The sequence below is a fragment of the Sinohyriopsis cumingii genome, chromosome 8 (assembly GCF_028554795.1).
Source record: "Sinohyriopsis cumingii isolate HCF-2022 chromosome 8, ASM2855479v2, whole genome shotgun sequence".
NCBI lineage: Eukaryota > Metazoa > Mollusca > Bivalvia > Unionida > Unionidae > Sinohyriopsis > Sinohyriopsis cumingii.
In genome coordinates, this window is record NC_142968.1 from 121537108 (window position 1) to 121562610 (window position 25503).

Consider the following 25503-nt stretch of genomic DNA (forward strand, 5'->3'; position numbering starts at 1 on the left):
GATTTTCGAAACTGCGTTTTAGAATACGATATAACCTTTCTTTTAGAGAAATTTTCACAGTTGGGCTCTTACACTGGAAAGTGTCTGCTGTGTCGTTTGGAGTTATTTGAAATTATTTGGATTCAAAAAGATTAATTCTTTTTTTCTGGATATGTACGTGTGCTCATAAGAAATACTTGAACAAAGGCATATGTTATAAAAATTTATTCGGATTTCTAAACCCGGAGGGATATTTCTTGTTTCTACAATAAACTGTAGATTTCAACACACTACAGGTTACATCATACGTCATCATCTTCCGTCTTGGTTTAGGAATTCTAAAATTTTATTCGTGGATTATTCTTGGATTATTTTTCGATTTGATTATTAAAACCGTAAGTTCATATTTTGTCATTTTTACAATATTTTTCGGGGGAAATAAATTATTATATTTTTCAAAGCTTGTTGTTTTCACTCTCTCTATATATGCTGTGGAGGAAATCGTGAAATTCTTGTTATTGATAACTTCTCCTGAAGGAATCATTAAGGTTTGAAATGACGTTTTGGAGAAAAAGATATTTGTGACTACACGTAGGTACCAAAATAAAATCTTTTCCGATTCAATTGTTATTCTGTCTGAATAAAAGAACATAATGCTACAAGTTTTGCACGGTCTCTCAAAGTATAATCACACTAATTGCTATTCAGGGGCGTGAATTAAACTTGTATTCGATTTGGGCTAAATTTCCCGTTCGTAATTGTAGCAACGGATGCTTCATTTCACCGTGTCTGGCTACAACCATGAATTGTGCAGTAACAGGAAACTAATGCTAATTCAATTTGCAAGTTATCGTTGAAGTTAGTATTAGGTTAGCGATTGAGTATGTTTACATACCTACGTTAGTCGTGCAATGGACTATGATTATCGATTTTGTTGAAGAACAATTCTGAAGTGATAAAAAATGAATATCCTACTTTTTGAGTGTCAGGTGATTTTGGGTGAAAGCTTTAGCAGCACCAAGAGATAATTTAAGTGTTGACTGTCGATATAATTATCTGATTGGTACGGCAGAACATAAATAAACCGCACGAAGTACATCCCTTCTTAATGCATGTAAACTTAATGTACTCTTAACCACTCAGTATATACTTTAAACAGTAGAAATAGTCAACAGTATCAAATGCACAGCCTTTGCACAGGTTTCGTGCGCATATATATATTTTTTGCATCGCCTGTTTCAAAATGTTAGCAGATGCAGGCTCATCGATTGTGTTTGACTATTTACATGAAGAAAACAACTTGCTCTGTTTGAAAAGTCGATTTTTAACAACAAATCTAATATCACGCAATCGTACACGGTGCCTTCATTGATGGTAGATGATTGTACACGAGGTAGACCCATACTTTTACGTCGTAATAAGATGATTCATTCCGTCCGAAAACAACACGGATCACAATTCGGAAGTTTAAGGTAAAACTATGTTATGTTCCAGTTTATTTTCGCTATTAAAAACCTAATTGTCATCGTTTCCAGTATCATGTTTCTGGTTGACTATCATGTGGTAGTTTAGCAGATACGAATAGCTAAAGAACACAGAAAATTACTCTCTAAAGACCTATTGATTTAGAATCAAATTATATATATTGTAGGGTGCTTTTATTAATATAATGAATCACCACATCTTCCCCTGCACCATAGGCATCTTTGGAATACAGTAGTAGTAACTTGTTAGTTTTGGACCAGTCGATTTAAACCGCTTTTATTATCTCCGGCAGGCCTGTAAATAGCCATTCGTATATAAACAGTACATGGACTGACCCATTCGCAACCAAACTAGAGAACTGTTATGTGTGATATATATCGGACTTCAATTTTAGTAACCAAAACCCCACGCCATTTTCATGCTGGTTAGGTAAAGGTCTTTGAGACTGTGACGTGAAACAATGTTTATGGTATTTATTGTTTTGTTTTACTCGACTTGTATTGTCCGTAAGTCAGGTACCACTTTATTCGTTATTTGTACTAGAAATTGACGGTAATTTTCCATTTCCGCCCGCAAGGTCTCGAACTCGGCCGTGCTAATTATTATATCTTCAGTAACCACTAAATACAATTTAATAATCGTCTTGATACGAATGTGTGCTGATGCGCGAAGTTGTGAATAAATACGTAGTCTTGAACGTCTTCTTGTCTAAATTAATTTGCTAGCACTACCAGCGAAACGGGTTTACTATCGATAAAGCGACGATAATAATTCCTATTGGTACCCCTAAAGTGGTTGTTACTGCCTTGATTCCTGCCACACCAAAATCAACAGCTGTTGCTACGGCAAGATTACAATTAGCATCTGCGACCAAGTTCGCACGATTGTATTTAACAATCAAGCGCTTCTCTTGGTGGTTTCATCTTGCAGTTGTTTTGATGCTTCAGTTATTTTGTTCACGTCGGTAACATTGTGTTCCATTATAGTTCTTATATAAATATTGTAATCGCGTCGTAAAATTGCACGACTGGAAGACCTTTTCTGGAATGTTGACGTCCAAGTGCAATAGACACACGCACTTATAACAAATTACCCTTTGTTATTGCCACATCTGCCATACAATCATTTAAATCACTGCCTGAAGAATATTTAAGTTTTCAACAATTCAGTATTCTTGGTGCTAGCATTACTGTCTTTTAACAATATTCTGGTGTCACTAAAGCCTGTTGTATTAAACAATTATTATTATTTTTGCCCAGCAACTTTTACCGGAACAGGTGCGTCTTTTTTTAATAGCAATCGAAATCTGGTTTGTCTCAGTTGAGTTCATGTTGGTTTTGCATTCAAGATAACTTGGTTGGAGACAAGAATCAATTTCACTTCCTCTTTGAAGAAAGAATCTCGAGTGATTTCACATTTGGTGTCGTATTCAACGATTGAGTGTTTTCATGTGCTAATGGATATAACAGCAGGTTGGCCTCAACTTGATATTGTCGATTCTAGGTAGTCTCAACGGTTTATTTCAGTTTGACCATAAGCTACATTATATTTGGGCGTATATGTGAGTTTGTTGACACCACTTTGTAGTAAGTATTAATAGACAATTGGAACGAAATGACTATGCTGGCATCCTTCTTTAATGCATCAATTATTTTGTCGGTAAATTCCGCAACTTCATCACCACAGTCAGAACCCATTGGTTATATGTTGGAAGAATGAAAAATGTTGACTTCTTCGAAATGAATTTCATTTCTGAAGGTCAACGAAACTGTCATTGTCTAAGTAAAACCTATTGCAACCTTGCTGTCTGGGTGGTCACAGATCAATATTTCTCCAGACCGGATCTAATTTTTCAGTTTCGCTATTAAACCCCACCCATCAGAAAAACCAGATAAGCCTTGTCACTAAAGACTCCACTGTATAACATCGATCGTTCTGATCATCAGTGGGCTGACTGAATAATTCCAGGTGTTTCATTGGAAAGTAGTAAATTGGGTACAATGTAATGAAGTCATGGTGGGAAATATGCAAACCAGTATCAGCGTTTTTATGTCGATCCATGTACGACTGCATAGTGTGACATGTATGTGCAATATCATTGTCTTCTGTATAGTCTAGCAAACTTTAATCAGAAGGTTACTGATGACCGTTTAACCGCAAAGAAACGTGAGTTACTTCTAAGTGCTCGAATATCTTATTATGGGTTTGGTTATTTTCTCGCTTTATTTTTGGACACGTCAGGAGCACATGTTTTCAGAGTTACACAACCAGTATATTAACCTGAACTGAATAGGTGAAAAGGACAGATCTAAGTGTGGGTTCATGGGCAGATATATACATTTTAGAGTTTTTATCGGTCAACCATTTGATTCTTCGTCGAATTTCGTAATTTTTAGTTTTTATGTTGTATGCACCTGCACGGAATTCAATATTATTCCCGGTGGCCCACTGTCTGATGAAAGCACAAATGAGTTATTTGCACTAAGACCACCAATAATAAAAAGCTCTTAATGACACTAATGCAATTTCGAGAGTGCGCGATTCCCTAGACATAACTGACGTAGACAAAGGCACATTACATTTTAGCTTCGTTGATGAGATTGAGATATCGAGGTAATTTTCTAGGTTGTATGTCAGCATAGCATATATGTCGCGTGAAATCTGTCCAGAATTCAATACGTTGTTGTAACATACGTCATCGATGTCTTCAACGAGTTCATGCACAAACGCGTGAAATCTTTTTCAATCTATGATGTCATTGCTTAGAAATGGATGTGACCTCATAAATGACGTTTGATGCATTTCTACCAGGGCGAAGAGAATCCAGCAAGTGTTTCAAAACGATTAATAAGATCAGTAGGTTCTCACAGTCCAACAGGTACTGCTCCTTCATTGATTCTTTTCCTTAGCCCTTGCAAATTATTTGAGTTCGAGATCAGATTCATACAAGGGGTTCAAAACCCGCTGGCTCAGAAATTGAGACTCTTCCTTAACGGTTGTAGTTGTTCCTCATATGCACTTTGTTGTTGTTACTTTGGTGATGCACGTTTGGTTTTGGTGATTAGTTGCACGTTTTTCTCCTTTTTTGTGTGGGTGCATATATTTGTGCCCTTGAGGTATAGGTAGATATTGAAGTGCAGTCGCGGATGTTTGATGGTCTTTTGGCGTTTTCGAAATGAAGTCCACGTTGTTCTGGACCACGTGAAATTTGTTGTCTTTGTTCATGATATAGCTGATCCGTATGTTCAGGTTCGGGTGGAGGTGTTTGTGATCTATGACCTTGCTTTGTTTGCGGGTAGTTGTTATATAAAATATTTCATCACTACGTTGGCTGGGATAATGTTTCCAGCTTGAGCCATGGTAAGTATCTTATTATGAACATCAAACAGCGTACCAGAACCTTGTTTAGACCAACAATATTTTCTGCATATCCACTTTGTTAATGCATCTTTTAGACCAGTGTTGGTACTTTGAGCACTAAACGTTTCCAGCCGGGGTGTGTATAAAGGGATTTTCATATGTCCAATAGGATCCGTTTGTTTCTGTGTTACTTTTAGCGCTGCCACCGGTTCTACGGTTGTTCTTGTTGCCTTTTTTAATATCCTCATCATGTTCCTCAATTTACTTTGTTGGTTTAATCATGGGTTCAAATGTTTGTTCTAAGCCCGTTGTATGAATCTGTCTTACAGTTTGTCTTGACCGTAAAATATCTTTACCACTTTTGCAGCCTTCATTGACATTACGCGTCAGTTCCCGGTGTTTACGAATATCTTGATGGGGTCACTTTCCATGCTCTTCTATGACATCACTATTTGTGTGTGCAAGACGCGATCATGTATAAGTTAGGACAATATGGTTGCTCAGGACCACCTGTCAAATCAGTACTGAGGAAAGTCAACAAGTCATATGTGATCCGCATAAACATGTCACGAAATTCATCCCGTGAGTACTCAGCGGCACACCAAGTCCAATGCATATTTGCAAGGCCATGCTCGTCAATGCCACAAAATATATTCCACATGTTACAGTTGTCAAGGTTTACTTTAGACACATTTGCATATCGTTGAGTCAAGTAAATCACATTGGTGTTCTTCGGTCAACCTCGTGAAATTACTCTTGTCGAATTGATTTGATTCTTAAGCATAACATCATTGTACACGACACGATGTTTATATATATATATATATATATATATATATATATATATATATATATATATATATATATATATATATATATATATATATATATATCCATGTAATCAATTTTGGTTCTTCATCAGTTGTGGAAAAGAAATCAGTGGTAGTGGCATTATCACTCAAAGACACCTTCCAACTAAGCCCTTTATTTAAATCTTCGGGAATGACGATGCAATCACGTACGACCGATCCCATGTTAACCATCTCAGAAACACGTTTAATAACAGGTGAGTTTTTCCTGATCCAGCAGGACCAATGAATAATGCATGAACTGAAGATGGAAATATTGAACTCTTTCCAACGGAACTTTGTGTGTTTTACATGCCACTTGTGTAGAGAAATCAGTCATGTTGAATTTCATTTTTTGTGATGCCGCTCAATTTTGCAATTACTGTATATAATATAATTATATTTTTCATAGTATCTGTGTGATGTAATATGAAAACTCGCACTGCAAATCCAACGATAGCTCAAACAGTATCGACTGAAATTTGTGTTGAGAAAGAAGTTCATTTGACCTTTCAGTTCTATCGGAAACCTAAAACCTGGACGCACTCGGTTAAAAGGTTGTGGACTGTGATATCACTGCTGCAGTAACGAAATTACCATGAACGCCATAGAGTTAATATCTTGATTAAAACATGGATAAAATTAATATCGGCCTGGTACACGGCCTGATATACGACTTGATTCTAAAATCCAAAAAAGCCTGGTGAAGCACATAGTAATCATTTCCATTCGAGATGACCTTGTCTCTAAAATGTCAAATGATATCTGAGTACGTCAGCGTGTTGAGATAGATGTTATTCATGACTTTTATATGATTGCGGGACCATGTGGCGGTGAAAGAATCAATAGAAGGATCATCTAAGATGGTTAGCCAAACAAGCATTGTGGCAAATAAACCTACCCGCGCCAAGAAACATATCACTTGGATGGTTTGAAGTAAAAGTATAAAATGAGGTTCATCAAGCCGATATATTGTGTTCCACATGATCATATACGTGATTGCCGCGCACAAGTGACGCATACGAGTACACTTTTGCCATTGTCGACGTGGTTGACAGATATCAAGTAACGGAGTCGCTGACGCCAAAAGACCCAGCATGTGTCGCTAATGCATTTAAACGTATTGATGCACAAACACCATTAACACATCCACGCTTATACCAAGATATTCTTCTGTACTGCCAATACAAAATCATGTGCGAGTTAGTGCTGAGGCACCAAGCTATTGTGGAACGATTTAATCGTGCACTTGCTGCACGGTTATACGGACAGCAATCTGCACAAGTATTATTAATGATATCCCTGAACTAAATTGGGTACTGCAAGTTCATCAGTTATACTTACGCCAAATATCAAACCACACGTGTAATTTGATGAAACTCTGATTCGATTCGATAAAAGACTCTCATCGTTAGTTATACAAAACGATTTCATGGTGAGAAACACTCGGAGATAATTTTGTTCGGTATTTATATGCACCATTGGAATTAGAAGGCGAGCAATAACACGCTACTGATGGTCCATCGAATGGATTGACTTTCCACGACATGTGTCGCCTTCACCGCGTGGACCAAAACCACCAAGACGTGCATTTGTCTAAGATGAATTGTAAGTTGTTCCAGAGAGTGGTGAATTACCACCAATATCTATTTTATAACGTTAAGAAATCGCTTTGCGATTTTGCAATCTCACGACCACCAAACGCGTACGTGGCAAGGCCATCGGGATTATCTATCGCTCGCGGGTACAGGCTCCCTTTGTTGCATCGATATACAACATGCGATGTTTCTTTCGCCTAATAATATTTGCCATTTGGGTAAATTCATATTGCTCTCGGAGACGTTCCAGAGACATATCATGACAGATCATTTTTGCACAATAACCCGTTGAGTACATTATATATCGAAGTCCCACATATTATTCAATTGATTTACTCAAGCAGTGGTCTTTTAATTCCCAAAGAACCTTTTTATTGGTGTTACTAAACAACACGTGTTCTTCTGGATAACCGTTGCCATAAAATTCGCTCAAGAGAGCGCTTGATGCGATATCTGTATATCATTGCTGGTTTAAATGCATAATCAGCGAGTTGGTGTCGATAAGAAGCATCTTGACACGATTTTGAAATAATGAGTTTATCTTGCCATAAAAAGTACGTGTTCTGACGAACTCACAGAGACAAGTTTTGTCAGCTTGAGCTTTTGCCTCTTTTGTTGTTTTTTATTTTCCTGTGAACAGCAATCAGTCTTCCGTACGAGATCTTAAAACTCCGGATCTTATGTTGTTCACTATCATCGAACAAGGTCGCCTCGAATTCGTTTTCCTAAATTCTCCATCACTTTGTCAAATACGGAATTGTTCATGAGATTAAAGAAATCCTTTTCACTGTTGTCTGGCCACTGTGCGCAAATCCATATGTATTCGAACGTATGTGGCCATCCAAGCTTATTGGTTAAATCCAAGCACCTGATGGACTTTACTTACACACAAATCCATATGTATTCGAACGTATGTGGCCATCAAAGCTTATTGGTTAAATCCAAGCACCCGATGGACTTTACTTACACACATATCCATATGTATTCGAACGTATGTGGCCATCCAAGCTTATTGGTTAAATCCAAGCACGCGATGGACTTTACTTACACACATATCCATATGTATTCGAACGTATGTGGCCATCCAAGCTTATTGGTTAAATCCAAGCACGCGATGGACTTTACTTACACACATATCCATATGTATTCGAACGTATGTGGCCATCCAGGCTTATTGGTTAAATCCAAGCACGCGATGGACTTTACTTACACACATATCCATATGTATTCGAACGTATGTGGCCATCCAAGCTTATTGGTTAAATCCAAGCACCTGATGGACTTTACGTACGCACATATCCATATGTATTCGAACGTATGTGGCCATCCAAGCTTATTGGTTAAATCCAAGCACCTGATGGACTTTACTTACACACATATCCATATGTATTCGAACGTATGTGGCCATCCAAGCTTATTGGTTAAATCCAAGCACCCGATGGACTTTACTTACACACATATCCATATGTATTCGAACGTATGTGGCCATCCAAGCTTATTGGTTAAATCCAAGCACGCGATGGACTTTACTTACACACATATCCATATGTATTCGAACGTATGTGGCCATCCAAGCTTATTGGTTAAATCCAAGCACCTGATGGACTTTACGTACGCACATATCCATATGTATTCGAACGTATGTGGCCATCCAAGCTTATTGGTTAAATCCAAGCACACGATGGACTTTACTTACACACATATCCATATGTATTCGAACGTATGTGGCCATCAAAGCTTATTGGTTAAATCCAAGCACCTGATGGACTTTACGTACGCACATATCCATATGTATTCGAACGTATGTAGCCATCCAAGCTTATTGGTTAAATCCAGCACCCGATGGACTTTACTTACACACATATCCATATGTATTCGAACGTATGTGGCCATCCAAGCTTATTGGTTAAATCCAAGCACCCGATGGACTTTACTTACACACATATCCATATGTATTCGAACGTATGTGGCCATCCAAGCTTATTGGTTAAATCCAAGCACCTGATGGACTTTACTTACACACATATCCATATGTATTCGAACGTATGTAGCCATCCAAGCTTATTGGTTAAATCCAAGTACCCGATGGACTTTACTTACACACATATCCATATGTATTCGAACGTATGTGGCCATCCAAGCTTATTGGTTAAATCCAAGCACCTGATGGACTTTACTTACACACAGATCCATATGTATTCGAACGTATGTGGCCATCCAAGCTTATTGGTTAAATCCAAGCACGCGATGGACTTTACTTACACACATATCCATATGTATTCGAACGTATGTGGCCATCAAAGCTTATTGGTTAAATCCAAGCACCTGATGGACTTTACGTACGCACATATCCATATGTATTCGAACGTATGTGGCCATCCAAGCTTATTGGTTAAATCCAAGCACCTGATGGACTTTACTTACACACATATCCAGATGTATTCGAACGTATGTGGCCATCCAAGCTTATTGGTTAAATCCAAGCACCTGATGGACTTTACTTACACACATATCCAAACGCAAGTACAATTGCTGATTTCGTACATTTAATATATAATTGTAATTTGTTGTTTTTTTGTTGTCCTGAGATTTGGAACAGGCTTGGTACAATCGGTAGACTTACATCCAGATTCGTCTCCAATGGTACACTGCTAAGGTGTCAATCACTAGCCAGACACTGATTACGCTTCTGGTACTAATTAATGAATCATCATTGTGATCGCATTATTCGAGGTATAATAATGCTGAGGTATTCTGGGTCAACTTCAAAGAAATATCCGTGAAAATTTCAGTTCCATCGAAATCACCTTCACAGATCCAAATATGAGTGTCCAAGTAGTTTGCTAATAGATGTTTTGTCGGTTACAGACACAAGTCGACGACTGTTATCACCCATGACAGTTCTCTTGTTTGGTTGCATGCAGGTCACTTTTACATGCATTGATTATAATGCAGGGGTTGCCTGTAGAAAGAAGCCTTTTTGGGGTCGTGGGGTATAGAAAGCCATGACGTATATAAATAAAATAAAAAATAATAAACTGATTTAAACCTATGGTCCAAAACACTCAACTCGTTGCTATAAATACATCAGGTGCAATCATTATATACTATGCAGTTTCTGGTGTTTTTTTCTGCAACAGCCTGGATAAATATGCTTTGTGACCTTGATGCTTCTTGAACATACAAGCAGTTTATTTAAGCCTTTTCAATGTATTGTCTTTTAGACTGCAGTTTTAGGTTAAACTGCATGGTGCATGGAATGAAATGAAAAATGTTAACATGTTTGGACGATTATCTCCTGTTTTAAATTTAAGATGGACACGAGAGAGCTTTCATAATCCCTAAATGTTCACGGTATCTACAAGGTACATTCGTTTCTCCACTATCAGTGTATGAAATGTGTGTGTGTGTGTGTGTGTGTGTGTGTGTGTGTGTGTTAAACATGTTGATTGTCTATACATCCACATTAGAGTGGATGGGTGTACCAACCACAATGCATATCGATCAACCTTTCCCATACCCCTCAAAATAATGCATGATTGTTCTCCGGATGCTTTCATTCTCAGAGGCTATACCACATAGTTTATAACATCATATAAATGCCATGATGCAATCGTGAATTCCTTGTGTACGATGTTGTAGTTGTTGTTATCGTTCTGTTTCAATCGATGCTTTAATATATATATATATATATATATATATATATATATATATATATATATATATATATATATATATATATATATGAAGCCGAGAACTGCAATGAATTTTGTATACATGAAGAAAATTAATGTAAACGATGGTGAAGTACACAACTGATTATTTAATAATTGAATATCAATACTTATATATTAAAAGAAAGAATCAACATTGAATCAAAATGTTAGTACCTATGTCAGTTTATTAAAATTAGATTAAAGGGAATATTCTGATAATCACGTGATAAATGATGTAAGGAAGAGCATATGATCGCACGTGAGTTCTTTTTCTGACAGAATGATTTAGTTTTTAGTTTTGTTGAAAACAAAGGAGTAGGAAAATACGCCGTAAAGTCATTGCATGACGAATTGCTTTTCAAGATTAAAGAAACTATTGTAGCCGTTTGAATGCAAGTGACAAGAAATGCAATCACGTAATTAGCATGGCTCTAGATATGACAGAAATCAATGAATATGTTTGCCCCTGGGTTAAGTACGTACATATATGGGTAGATAGTTATGACGCCACCGGTCGCTTATGATATTGATTTTGAGGAATCGGTAACTTATGCAGGAAATCTCGCTTTATTCGCACATTTAAGCTAAAGGCATAACGAGAAGCTGATTATTCTTATATCCATGTCAACCAGTGACCAAAGACGAAGCCTTTTTCGTTTTAATCCTTGCCAGTATTTAGTGTGGTACAATTATTCAAGTTGACCTTGTCGTCTAGACCATATAGTTAGAATTTATGAAATAGTTTTGTGACAGTGAACAGGAAGAAAACTTCGAACAATACGTCTTGGTAGCTTGTGTAGGAATTACTTGCAGAAAGATTATAGGCGTTTTCAGTCAGGTGTATCATCAGACAAGCACTGCATCGAATACACCAATTTTTCGTTGACAGCGGCAAAATATAGAGGTATGGATAGAATTTCAGTATCCAGATTTTCTTTTCGGAGGAAGGGGAGCAACAAACAAAAGGACAAAGATCAACATCATGAGGATAACGTACCAGACTATAATATCTCCAAACTAAAGTACCTTGGGTGAGTAGCAGAGTGAATGTTTCAACCTGCCTTTCATTCCATTAGCTGTTCTTAAATAGTTGTTTTAGTACGTGTTGTTTAACTTACTATTATCTATTGAAAAAAGCTTTCAGCTAAAGTTTCGTGAGTAAAGGTGTGCCTATGCATCTTCGGCATCTGCACTAACCTTATCGAGACCATATACTTACGATAATGAGACGGCATAAACAAGTAGCTTATGTAATGAAATTTTGCAGCTTCAGTATGTAAACAGACATTCTCCAAGTTCTTAATAGGAAACTACTATCCCTAATTTATAACCAGAGCTCCACTTTTTGTTTTCCATTATATCCTCATTTCAAAGTTGTCGAGTATATTTTGCTGCCTTATATTCTTTGTCAAGACTTTTTTTCAGATGATAATTTCATCCATTGGGCAATGCTGTGGGTTAAACAGTAGATTTTGATTATAATTTGTTTCGTTTGCAAACGTTTCAATTCAGGAAATAATTTGTAATCGATTAAAACTTACTGAATTTGCTTAATCTGTTGTATCAAACTTTCTTTTAAAGCTGGTACGTTATTTTAACTTGTTTGTTGCGTAATTGAAACTGACTGCTGAAGCAGCCTTTGATATAACACATATTTATTTTGAAGAGGAACAATTGTGTAGAGTCTGGTTGGATTTAGTCAGATACGACAATATTTTTGAAATACCATTGGTAATGAGATGGCGTCAGTTGCTTGAATATTTTGACGGCTTATGTTATGCGTTAAAATGCGTAACGTCCGTCGATTTAGGGCCCTTATATTTCTCATCCGCGGAAAATAATATTAAAGTATATGTGTGGTTTTTGCTTTTGTCTGAAGTGAAACGTTGCTCAGTCAAATGCTCATATTCTAGAGAAAGGAAGAAGAACATTGTAAGCATTGTAACGTATTTCTTTTGAGACGACAAATTTAATGTATGTCTTAGAAGAGAAACATTGTAATGTATTTCGTTAGGTGAGAAACATATTTCTTCGGAAAGAATGAGGGTTTTGTTATACCAAGCTTATGTGTGAGTTAATACTTTTAGTGCATCTGCTCAAGTTCGAGTCTTGGACTCGGCTAATGTGGATATGTGAGGTAGCTTGCAAGTATCGTCTTATGGGTCGGTGTACTTCCTGGGGTTTTCCGGGTAATTTTTTCCAAGAATTATACTGGCCTTCATGTATTGTATAGCCTATCTTGTGCTGAAAATGATGTTAAACACAATAACAACAACAGCGTCTGCCAAAAATCATGGACTTCGTTGCAATGCGTGTAATAACAGAGACACTTTCAGCCACACTTTTGCACAGCGTGATTGTAGCACATAGTTACAGTCACTTTCATCCAATACGTGTATAGAGAAGCATTAAGAATCCGATTTTATAAAAATCGATGACTCTTTTTGTGCCCGTATTTGATCAGAACCTTGTCGTAAACATTACGCTTTTGTTTAAATTTCATCCTGTTTTCCTAAGCGAACTATTATAAAGTGTCTAGTCTTGCCGGTTTGGGATGTTTGTTTACTAAACTGATGTATATTAATTAAAAAATGAAATTTATACCTGGATGTAAAGTGGGAATCGCATTCATTTGGCTTTCAGCACTACCGGTGATGCCAAGGTTGTTCATCGATACTAGTTTCTGGCTCATTACATAATAAATTTATTTTCTGATTTCATGATAAAACCCAGTTGGTTTCTAATAGGAACAGCGTCTTTTGCTTTCTGATTTTGTATACTTCCATTTTAACGTGATTACGTCGGAACCTATGTGATTATGTTCCAGAGACGTGACGGCAAACATCACTAGCGTAGCATGAAAGAAACGCGTGCCTTTCATGTTTCAGTCCATCGACTACCATCACACAAAGAAGCCCTTGTTTGAAATAATTTCATGTTTGAAATCAAAGGATAGCTCTTGATTTAAAAAATCTTTTTTGCTTAATATTTTTTCATGAGGTTAGACATTAGTGTTTTAACATATCCTGAATACTTAAAGATATATTTGCTAGTAGTTACAAACAGACGCTGGAATATGCTTCTTCTTTAAAAGAAATACTTTTGTATCATTTTTGTAATGCATACAAACCATATGTACGATTATTTGGTTTCACCTGTACATACTAGCGAAACGTTGAGATCACTTCTAGGATATCTTTGTCGCTAACAGTGCCAAACTAGGTCTTGTTTGTGAAGTCCGTTACTAGCAGCTGTTTCTACTACTCGCCGCGGCATTTCTCTTGCAGTTGAGGTACTTGCTTTGATGTGTTTCAGCTTTTTATTGTTTTTATCATTTTAGTAGACCTTGTTTTACAGTCATTATTGTGGATAAATGAATCTTACGTTAAAGGGGAAATTAAGTAAAGATAGCATCGTTATTTATCGTTAGTCACTCGTCTTACTTCACGGACTGCTCGTGACAAATTTAATAATACCGAAGTATTTTTTTTTCAGTTACTCCAGTTTTTGTTTAGAGAAATGGATTTCCTGTCCTTCATTGATGCCATAGAAAGATGTTTAATGAGAACTATATTGGCGCCCTTTTTAATATCTATCAGCTACGTCCATTAGCCTACTATTCAAGATCGTTTTTTGGGAGATGCTTACGCAGAATGGCTTTTTTAAACCTAGATGATGAACTAAGCTTCAGAGTTCATGCCAATGAAAATTATTACTGTTCGACTCTTGATTTGTTTATTGGTTTTCTTTTTGTAATCATAACACATGTCACAGGCAACTTGCGACAGCGATTTATTCGTTACAGTTTTTGTTTGCATTCATTGGACGATGTGATTAGCAATCACGTATAAGAGATTACACCAAGTTAAATACTTAGACTGAACGTCATTCAGCATCTCACGTATCTCGGCTTTGCCATTTATGTATCTTGATTAATTGATGAGACATTGATAGTTTGTTGTTTAAAGTGGACGTGTTTGCATACCTGTAAGTAAACTTCGCTATTAATGTTGTATAATTTAGTTGCGCGTTGATAACAAGTATCTTATTTTCCAGTAATATATGATAATTACTTTTGAAAGTACGTGCTACGAATAGCTTTGAAAATTAAAATTAAAACTAAAGAGATCTACATATAACTGGAATTTTTTTCTATTGTAAAAAATAACTTTCGTTGAATTTGACTGCTTGCATCTTTAGGAGGGATAAATACTTTGGTTTGAGAAATATTAGTGCAAACGCCCAAACATTACTAGTAAAAGAAGTCACTGTTGTAGGTAGTCGTTCATTCTATAGATGAAATCAAAAATAAAGAATTATCCCGCTAGCTTAACTATAAAGGTGTTTTAGTGTTTTCTTTTTAGAAATGGTTGGTTTAGTTGCATTAAAATCTAACGTTGATCGATAAAAGATATGGTTTAAGTTATATGACGTTCACGACAGATTTGTTGTTGTAAACACGTTGAACATTCCTGAGAGAAATAATGATTTTAATTTCTTGCAGTGTAATTGAAAGATAAAACGAATCACTTGATATGAATCGCTATGGTGAATTTGAGACATCTGTTTCTTTTTCTTGTATTCTGAGCATTAAAAGAGAGTATTGGAAGGTAATCGATGAAGCTTAAATGTGTGTTGTCAGGATACATTAGGTCAATGACCGTTACATTCATATGATGTTCATTACTACAAAATGTAAATTTTTTCGCTATAATCAGTATTTCTTTGTCGCTTGCTTCAATAGCTTAAAACTCATCCTTGTGACATTTTGACCATTTACTTTGCACTGTGCATTTCAGAGAAGAAGCAGTAGCTTCTATCTTATAATCATGCGCAAAGAAGGAAAAAGAGTTATATTAAATTTTGGTTTGGAAATAAAACTGACACTTGCTTCATTTTTTCTTTGATAATTCAAACAGCTATTATCGTTGCTTGACTTGTATACAACGTTCTCAGAGATCTTGTCTTGCTTGACCCCTTTTTGAAGGTCTAACCGATCTGGTATTTGCTTGGCCTCTTTTTGACGTTCTAACGAATCTGGTCTTTGCTTGGCCTCTTAGACGTTATAACAGATCTGGTCTTGCTTGACCTCTTTTTGAAGTTCTAACGGATCTGGTCTTGATTGGCCTCTTTGATGTTGGCTGCTTTATTTCATTCTTTAGCAGCTCTGTTCATGCTTGTGTTCTTTATGTGACGTTCCAACAGATCTGATCCTTCTTGACTTCTTTATTTGATGTTACCTTTTTCAGACTTATAATAAAATAAAGCGAACATGAGAAACGATAAGTGGAATATTCGTCAGTTGTCTGCCATACGTTATAGTATCGAGGGGAACGTGGCATCTGGATTGAGTTAACATTTTTTAAAACAGTTAATGCACTGCGTGCTGTTCTGTGGTAGATAACTGGAATTGCTTTTTCCTTGCAGCAAATGAAAAATGGCAGTTTATATAGTTATTGTCCTAGTAATAGCGTGGTTCGTGATATGTTGAAAACGCATTTCCGCTCCATTCAAATAGAAGTATAGATCTTCCTTCATCTTTCTTACCTTCAGCTAATGCCGTAGTTGTTTACAATTTCAGGCTCATATTCAATTCACAAGTCTTATGAAATTGGATTCTGGAAACTTTGGCTAATTGCCAAACGTAATGTACCAAATCAATTTTCTGTATATTATGTATCATTTAAAATCAAAACTACATGTTTCTCGTAAACGACGTAGAATAAGAACGCTGTTGAAAGAATGCCTGCACACTCTGTATTGGATTATTTCAGTTACACATACACTTAAACACACTGTCTTGCAGTTTGTAATTCTAACCGCAGTCTATTGTAACTGAAAATGAAAATCGAAGGAGATATATTGCTTTTGTGCTCCCTTTCCTTTCCTTCGTTCTTCACACTTTCTTTTAAAAACGAAGAACTGTTGAGCCAAATCAGATACAATTTCATATTTGGATGCCGTGAGTGGCTACAATAACAGATTATGTAGTGTTGCAAACTTAGTTTTCAATTTTTGTTTCATTTGTGAACCTTTTACATAGATGATTTTGTTCAAAATACTTCTTTGAAAAATTGGCGGCTGATCTAACGAATATTGCTATAGGAAGACAAATACAAATTTGTATGTCTGCATTAAATAATATGGAGATAACCAAGGTAGATCGGCCATCTTTGGGTGGGGTGGGTTGGGGGACTCGAAGACTTTAGCTTCCAAGCCTTTCCTTTTTTTCAAATTTAAAATCTTCCCAAATGTTCTAACTTGATGAAATCCTATGTGCACCTTTTTAAATCATTAGTATTTCACGAGCATCAATATTTCGAATTCCCATCTGTTCACAGTAGGAGTGTATATTTGACGTTTTAAAGCATTTTTTAAGCATTGTTACAATAGGCGAAATAGTATCTTACTCTCGCCTGGCAGCGTGTGCTTAATTAAATAAGGGATATATTAAAAAGTACATTGTGGTTAATATACACTTGTATTGGTCATATATTTAAAATCTTTTACACGCGTTCGTAACATAATGGAAGGCTGACGTGTTGGGAGATTTGATATGGACATACGCACCAACGACAATGGCACGAATCTATAAAGATATGCACACTTGTAACCCATCATACTCTGCTTTACAAAGATGACGGTAGCGAAGAATAATTAATTCTAATTTGATTTCGCCTAAAGCTACAAAGAATTAATAAAACATTTCATGCAATTTGTGGAACAAGTAATGAACGGAATAATATGTTTCAACTTCGACATTGCATTTACATTATCAGGTGAGTGATATTGGCATACGTAGATTGTATTTCATAAAGAACTGGATCAAGCTTCCATGACAAGTACAATAAATATTGACTAAACCTATTTGGACTGCGTTGTCTAAAAGTAGAATATATCTATTACTCTAGCTTAATATGTTGTCATCTTATAAGACAAAAGCTTGATAGTGTATGGGGAATCATTTTCTAGAATAGCTTGCGAAGAAATGTTTCAATTTTAATTAACCTAATTTGGGGTACAGCCATTTGTTAGTGTTCTAGTGAACATAATTGTTTAGCCTTCAACTAAGTTTCCTTCACCTTCTTCTTTTGTACCTTATTTGTATTATTGTTGTTGTTGTCGGTGTTGCTGGGGTGTCCAGCTGTTTATGTTAATGGTGTTTCATTGTGGCTGCTGTTGTTGTAGTTGTCTTTGTTTTTATTGTTGTTCTGGTATTCTAATAACTAAGATTGTTAGATCTATGGTTGCCTGAAGTGGGTAGCATTTTATGTCAGGGATGTGCTGTGATTTTAAATGAAGATAACTTAGTTGTGAGTGAAAAGAATCTGTCAAATGGGTTTATGTTCAGTCTAGAATAAATGTAGAAACATCTTGGTTTTTATGCCTCTAGAATATGTTTACTGACAAATAAATTTTTATTTTCTCTTAAATATATATAGAATAAATGTACTGACAAATAGGTTTATGTTTACACTAGCATAAGTGTACTGACGAATAGGTTTATATTCACTCTGTAGAATAAATATACTGACGAATAAGTTTTTATTTACTCTAGAAAACATGTACTGACAAAAACAGATTAATCATTGAACGATTAAAATTATTTCGACGCTGTTAAATATCACAAAACACATTTCATTTTGTATTTTTCTTGTGATATTTGTCAAGACATTACAAATATTTTATTAGGGTTTCGAAGTTTGACGGCACGACAACACAATTATGCTATTTAGTGCCCAAGTAATTGGAGTAAAATGCCTTAACAAGTGCACACTACTATAGCCGATACTGATGATCCAATGGTAGAACTGGAACCCAAATTTACGGTCACAGTACGGTATGCAAACCACTGCGTCACCGCATTTCCTGCCTCCACTGCTAGACTTATACGAGGGCGCATCAGACGTTTTTTATATCCTCCTGTAGGCGATACATATATATATATATATATATATATATATATATATATATATATATATATATATATATATATATATATATATATATATATATATATATATAATTTCGTTTAGTACTGCACTTTCATGTTTACTTGAAAGCATTTGTTTTCGTACAACACTTTGTAATTCTGTTTAATTCAGTTCTCGATAACTTTAAGTTGGCACCACATTTCCCTATTTTATTAGCTGCTACGGATAGTGTACTTTAGACTAACTCAGGCTGATTTTTTTGCCACAAGGGAGCAGTCATTTTAGTTAGCAGTGTACTTAGATCATGTACAATTTCCACAGTACAATATCCAAAGAAATATCATTCACTTTACGTTAATATAGCATAGAGGTCTGCCAACATTCTCTCCATTGTGCATGTTTTGAATGCAAACAACTTCACCTTACATACGTCACTCTCTCAAAAGTGCATAATTACTGGTGAGCGACCCATTAGAATTAATAACATTATTCAGTGAACCAGACTAATTTTACAGCAGTATTCAGACGCTTTAAGCTGCACTTATTTTTCATGCTAAGCATTTCCATTTTTTATATGGCGTCCAGCTACCGATGCAGGTTTAAGACGAAACGAAAAATAAGCCTTTTGAAAAGAGTTAATAATCGACACAAAAGAATAAAAAGGAATATTCTGATTCTTGTGAATAAAAGCTGGATGGGACATAATACGTTTATTGGACATCACGTACCGATTTGAGTGTGTTTCTTTACGGAAGATATGATTGCTATCGTCACGTGAGATGGAAAAAGAATTTCCATGAATTACATCACGTTGAGAGATTGCAAGAAGCCATTGAGCTGCATTGGGTTTGGAATTAAAGTTTGTGGAACTTTACTGTTGATAAATAAAGTGATAGCGCACTTTAAAAACTTACCAGTTGAACATAATATTTATCGTCGCTGCATGTTTCGAATACCAAACCTTTTATTACGTTTTCCAGCTTTACAATAGCAGATTATGCTATTTGTTTACACCTTGCTGAAAACGGGTTAATTTTACGGAAAATAGTCAACTGCCTTTACCGAGACGGACTCGTCGGGGTTGGCAGGTCTACTAAAGTGGTCCTCGTTGATTGACGATATCATATATATGTTTCGTCACAAACTCTGCTTGCTACCAGAGAGATATGGATAATAGCCCCATAGCGTCTGTCATGCTAATACACAAATTTCATGCAATACTGGGTAAATTAAATCGATAGTGAGTCAATTTTACAAACGTTCGATAAAATTTGCCATGCAAATGCATGGACTTCAATTTGGTTCGTACAATTCTATGTGCATTATTATTTATGAAGAATTATCGCATTAATTTCGCCAATGAAAATAGCAGAGATGAAACGTCTTTCCTATAGGTGTTATTCAAGTTTCTTCCTGCACCATAATATAAAATATAGCATATCGAACATATCGTTCAGGAGTGTTACTAACATCTGACGGTGACGATTTCATTTGCTTACCCAGAAAATGTTTCATGAGCAGAGAGCTCGAAAGAAACTTGCGCGTGCTGCTCATATCTCTATACTACTTGCCCAATATTTATGTATTTACAACGAACACTTCTGCATATAAAAACGGTTTGAATCAATGTTTCATGATTGGGTGAACATAAATGCTTATGTATTATGTAAGTTCAGAAAGGATTCATGACCCAAAGCTGATCTGCTATTGCAAGCATCGTTTGTAAGGACAGAAAAGCTCCCCGTTATTTTCTGATACTTTGTATCATCAAGAACTATTATTTGGCAACTTTCCTTGTCTTTGTCCGAATACATTGGTTGCACAAACATGACTAGTCGTCACTATATTTGATACATAACTGTAATGAACCCAGGATTACAGTTCCGGACGTGGCTTTTCTTTTTAATCTTTTATTGATTAATTTGCTTCATAAGATTAGATTTGTACTCAGCGGGTTCCAGTGTTGCATGTCACGGACAGTGTTTGTGAGATTTCTCAGGGTAAAAGCGCCCTTGGAAATTAGCGTTACACCAAATTAGATCCGTTCGTATTTGACACGATATGTGCCAATTTAAAATGTCAATGTAATCCGTAATGATAAAACCACTAGTGATAAAACCACGTTATTATTAGAATAGCATTATTCTGGAATAATTACAGCAGCGAAAATTATTATATATCTAGTTCAAAAACTTTTTCTTACCAGGAACTTTCTGTTTCTTTTCTAACTAACAGTGCTTTGCCGCAATGCTTTTTATTGTTGATATTAACGATCATGTTTTGTTCCATTTTAGGATATGCGAGGGTCTTCATTATTTTATTTAAACATGATACATGTAATAAGATTACAATAAGTTACTCTAGAAAATTGTACTTAGCTTTTCATTCCGTACAGTTCCTTCAAGAGAATTACAATAATATTAATAAAGCAATTGTGGTCGCCTCCAATTCCTACATTCGCCACTTTACTATTTTAAACACTGCGCATATAATTCTGTTTTTTGCACATATAATAAATTATTATTCAGTAATCTTAAAACAATTGAAGTTTTCATGTAATAATCGACGGTATGCGTTCTGGGAATAATCTACAGACCAGAGTATCCTTGCTGTACGACACAAACGGGAACGTGTGTTATTTTTGATAAATTTCAAATACTTAAGGCTTTGTTCTTGTCCGAAAATCAAATCGCACATTAATAAATTACGATTTTGTTGATTTGAAATAATTATCAATTCATTTTAAGCTTTGAACTTGTAGGGAAATCAATTTGAAAATTAGTAAATCATGTAGTAAACGAGAATAACTGACGAGAATCGGATTTTTTCAACTTCCCACTGCATTACATCTCAGAAACAATATAATTTTATTGATTTGTGCATGTTGTATAGTGGATTCTAATATCCACGAAAATTAAGGTTGTCATTTTTTTAACAATTGAGATGTCAGTGGATATTTATTTTTAGAAAATACTGCTAGTACGCATTTCCTTCAAACGGATTTTAATTTTCATCGTTTTATCTGTTTTGTGTTTATTGTCACTGCATGCCTTTTGCCCATAATTTCGAAACGCTTCAAGTCTCATCATGTATTGGTCAGAGGAAATTAATGTTACTGCATGATTGTTTTCTTCGGCTACGAAACACATTGCTTTTGAGCAATGAAAAGGCAAGCTATTAAAACAAGGTTTAAAAGTTATCATCTTTTTTTCTTAAGTCATTCCCAGTCCCTTCTTCCTCGTCATGTTTTGAGTGAACTTTGAAAATTATCATGTATTACTTTTCAAAGATCTTAAGCAGGTCTAGTAGATTGTACCATTTGTTACAGGTAAGAGAGTTCAAGAAAACTCATGTGAAATATTTTTGTACGGGGAACCGCGCGTCTACTAGCCTGTATTGCGAACGGACGTTGAAAATAAAAATGCCAAAACATTGAAGACAGTGTTGTGACTTTTGATCTATATTATTTACGTGCCATCCCAATCCTTTAAAATAGATGAGTACTAAAACGTAAACATAAAAATATTGCATTAAGATGGTTGAAGAGCTATGTCCCTGCGTATTGCTTCAGTATATAATCCTCCAAAGATATAATATTTTATTTTGCACACGAGAAATAGGAACATATATATATATAGTTATGATGTTATTTTGTCATTGCGATTATTATTATTATTACCTGCTGTGTTTGTTGTTAATCGACAAAAGATTTGTTTCTGTTTGATCTTAGTAAATTTTACAAAGAGTTTCCGATTGGGTTATAATCTTTCGGACAGGCCGTCGAGTCATTAAATTTCTAGCATCCGGCTGTACAAAAATGTTCATGTAACATGAGATTTATTTTATATTATTATGTTATGGCTATACGTTTCAAATACAGTTTAAGAGAATGATTTTGACCATAATCTTTTAACCGTTCCTTATATTCCAGAAAACTGTATGCTTCAAACTGAAATGTCGCAAAAGAAATGCCTAAAGAAGAATTGCTTTTTGGGATAAATACGTCTGTTACTTTTATTATAACTTGATTATTGCATTTGTCTTGCTAATTGTTGGATCCAGTGATTATCTTTCAAAACAAACGAAAAAGCATACAAGGTTTTAAGAGTTTTGTGATTCATTCAATTTTAAATTACGTTTCCTTAAATGAGGTAGCATTAAGTGGGAGACGTTATTTTATATTAAAGAGGAATTACAGATCTAAATTCGTTCCCTATGTGCTATACCCATATCAGTGCATCAAAACTTAATTTTCATAATTAAGAAAAGGCTAGTAGAAACTGAACACCTAACACACTATTGCTGAATACATTCAGGATTAAAGTGCAACCTTGAAGTAATGTCATAGATTTATCATGTCTTTGCGATGTAGGACACTGTCACATGCTTCCTATGGTATTATTTCTAATGACGGAGAAAGGTGGACAATTAAATAGCTCTGAGTCCACCGTCATCAATACGGACGGTCAAGGTTTATAAATAACTCAAGGTGGGACGTGTAACAATTTGATAAAATATGACAAACGTATTCAATATTACCAGTGAATTTTTTTTAATCTCAGTTTCTTTCAAGCTAAATGACCTTTCACCAGTTGCCAGATATCATCACACTAATGTAACGGTCTTGAGAGAGAGAGAGAGAGAGAGAGAGAGAGAGATTCCTTTCCTATGTTGACCCGGTTACTGATCTGCCTCTCCTCCTGTCGTCTTTGGTACTCCTGTACCCTTGCTACCGTGCTCTCACGGCACTTCTGGTGCTCACGATCACGTGCTCCTTCTGGCTCTTCCTCGTTTCCGTTCTTAGGGCGTCGAACCTCCAACTTCCACCCGGAAAGCTTTCTGTATAATGAGAAGGGACGTATTTTCTTGTCTACTTACTCTCTTCTTAAGGACACATTTATTACTCTCTCAAAGACCGTTCATCAGAATAATGGCGAATAAATTAACAGGTCACTCTAGGCCTCACATCTGGGTGTTCCATACACGTGTTGTTGTATGCTAATTGTGATATAATAATAGTATTATTAACGAGTTCTAATACATACATACACATCCCTAATTGTTAACTTCTCGATATAGTAAATTATCATATTCATTTGCCACCCTACGACTTATGAAAGACACGTACAAATATATACATACCATATATATGTGTGTAAAAGTCCAACAATGACTAACTCTGCATAATTCCCAACTATATATTCATATTCTGGTAAGCAAGTACAAGTTCTACACAATTCTCCAATGAATACGATACACCCTAGTAGTAAATGACTCAATCCACTTAGATTTCAATCCAAAAATCTACTGTACGTAATACTGTATCAGTCTTACGATTTCCTATTTTATGAAAGTAGTACAAATATTCTAGCGAAGATGTGTTACCTTAGGAAGCTTTTGTTTGCACTCCAGCCTAAAATTCCACGCGAATTCCTCCTGAAATTGATTTCATATCGGTACGGACGTCACGGTCGAGTTGTAACAAACATCCTGGTTGTTACACAAGAGTTGTTGACTATCATTTATCAGTGAGACTTAGACGAATTAACTATAGAAGATGTATGTATAGATGAGGCATCTGCAAAGATTCCCACCACGTGACAAATACAATGATCAACGATTGTTCACGAATGTTTGTTTCATAATTTGAAATGCCTGATATAATTCTTTATAGTTTAGTACTATTGTGTAATTGGTAATTGGTACATATTCATATTGCCCCATATTATCAAAGAAATTAAAAAACAAAGTTTTCTAAACATTAGAATATGATAATCAATGTTCATGACCTACCTGTATACTAAGCATTCATATATATATATATATATATATATATATATATATATATATATATATATATATATATATATATATATATATATATATATATATATATAAAACACGTTGCCTTGCTAAACATTTGCACTAGATGAAATAATGCAAGAATGAAGTAACTACAGTATAACATGACGCTCTGTTGACACCTCTAAAACTATGTAAGAAAGAGGTTTTCTTTTAAAATGTTATAATCATAACATTGATGGCAATACACGTGTCTGCATCAATTAGAGGTATGTTATAGAATATGTACCAACGGTCTGGCTATATGTTTATATGAATTACATTAGTGTTGTAATTGATATATGCGAAATGAGCTATGACAAACAATACAGTGGTTCAAAGTAGTTATCGATATACTTCATTTCAAGAATGGTCTTTGTAAAGACGAAGGAGATTACTATTTGAAATGTTCTGAAAAGTAATGATCTGTGCAATATATTGCTTTTTAAGTGAACAGCATGTGACGGCATCCCTTCAGGGTATGTTTCTGATAAACTGTCTTCAAATTATGGACCCATCTTGCATAAAACGTTCCGAACTTCAAATTATTCTTTGCTGTATTAAAAACAGCTGACGAATTATTGCTAGTAATAATAAAAAAAGCATATTCCATTTTGTATCCAACGTCTTCATTGATTCACAGCACTTCCCGCTCATCGCAGACAACGATGTTTCAGTATGTGAGTCATCTTCGATGGTATTGCGATCATTTATGAAACAATGAGATGATCTCCAACTTTTA

The 25503-nt window shown here is 35.4% G+C and overlaps 1 protein-coding gene across 3 annotated transcripts in view; it reads left to right on the forward strand.

The window, feature by feature from the left end:
• The window catches only part of LOC149794535 (NAD(P)H-hydrate epimerase-like), a 192740-nt gene that overhangs the window by 133850 nt on the left and 33387 nt on the right, over nucleotides 1-25503 (forward strand). The window contains exon 3 of one of the 3 annotated variants that reach the window (XM_089968790.1): nucleotides 11876-12017. The exons of the other annotated variants lie outside the window; for them this stretch is intronic. Coding sequence (XP_089824916.1) covers nucleotides 11893-12017 — 125 coding nt within the window. The 5' untranslated portion in view covers nucleotides 11876-11892. The remainder of the gene's footprint in view (nucleotides 1-11875; nucleotides 12018-25503) is intronic. 3 annotated transcript variants of the gene reach the window in all.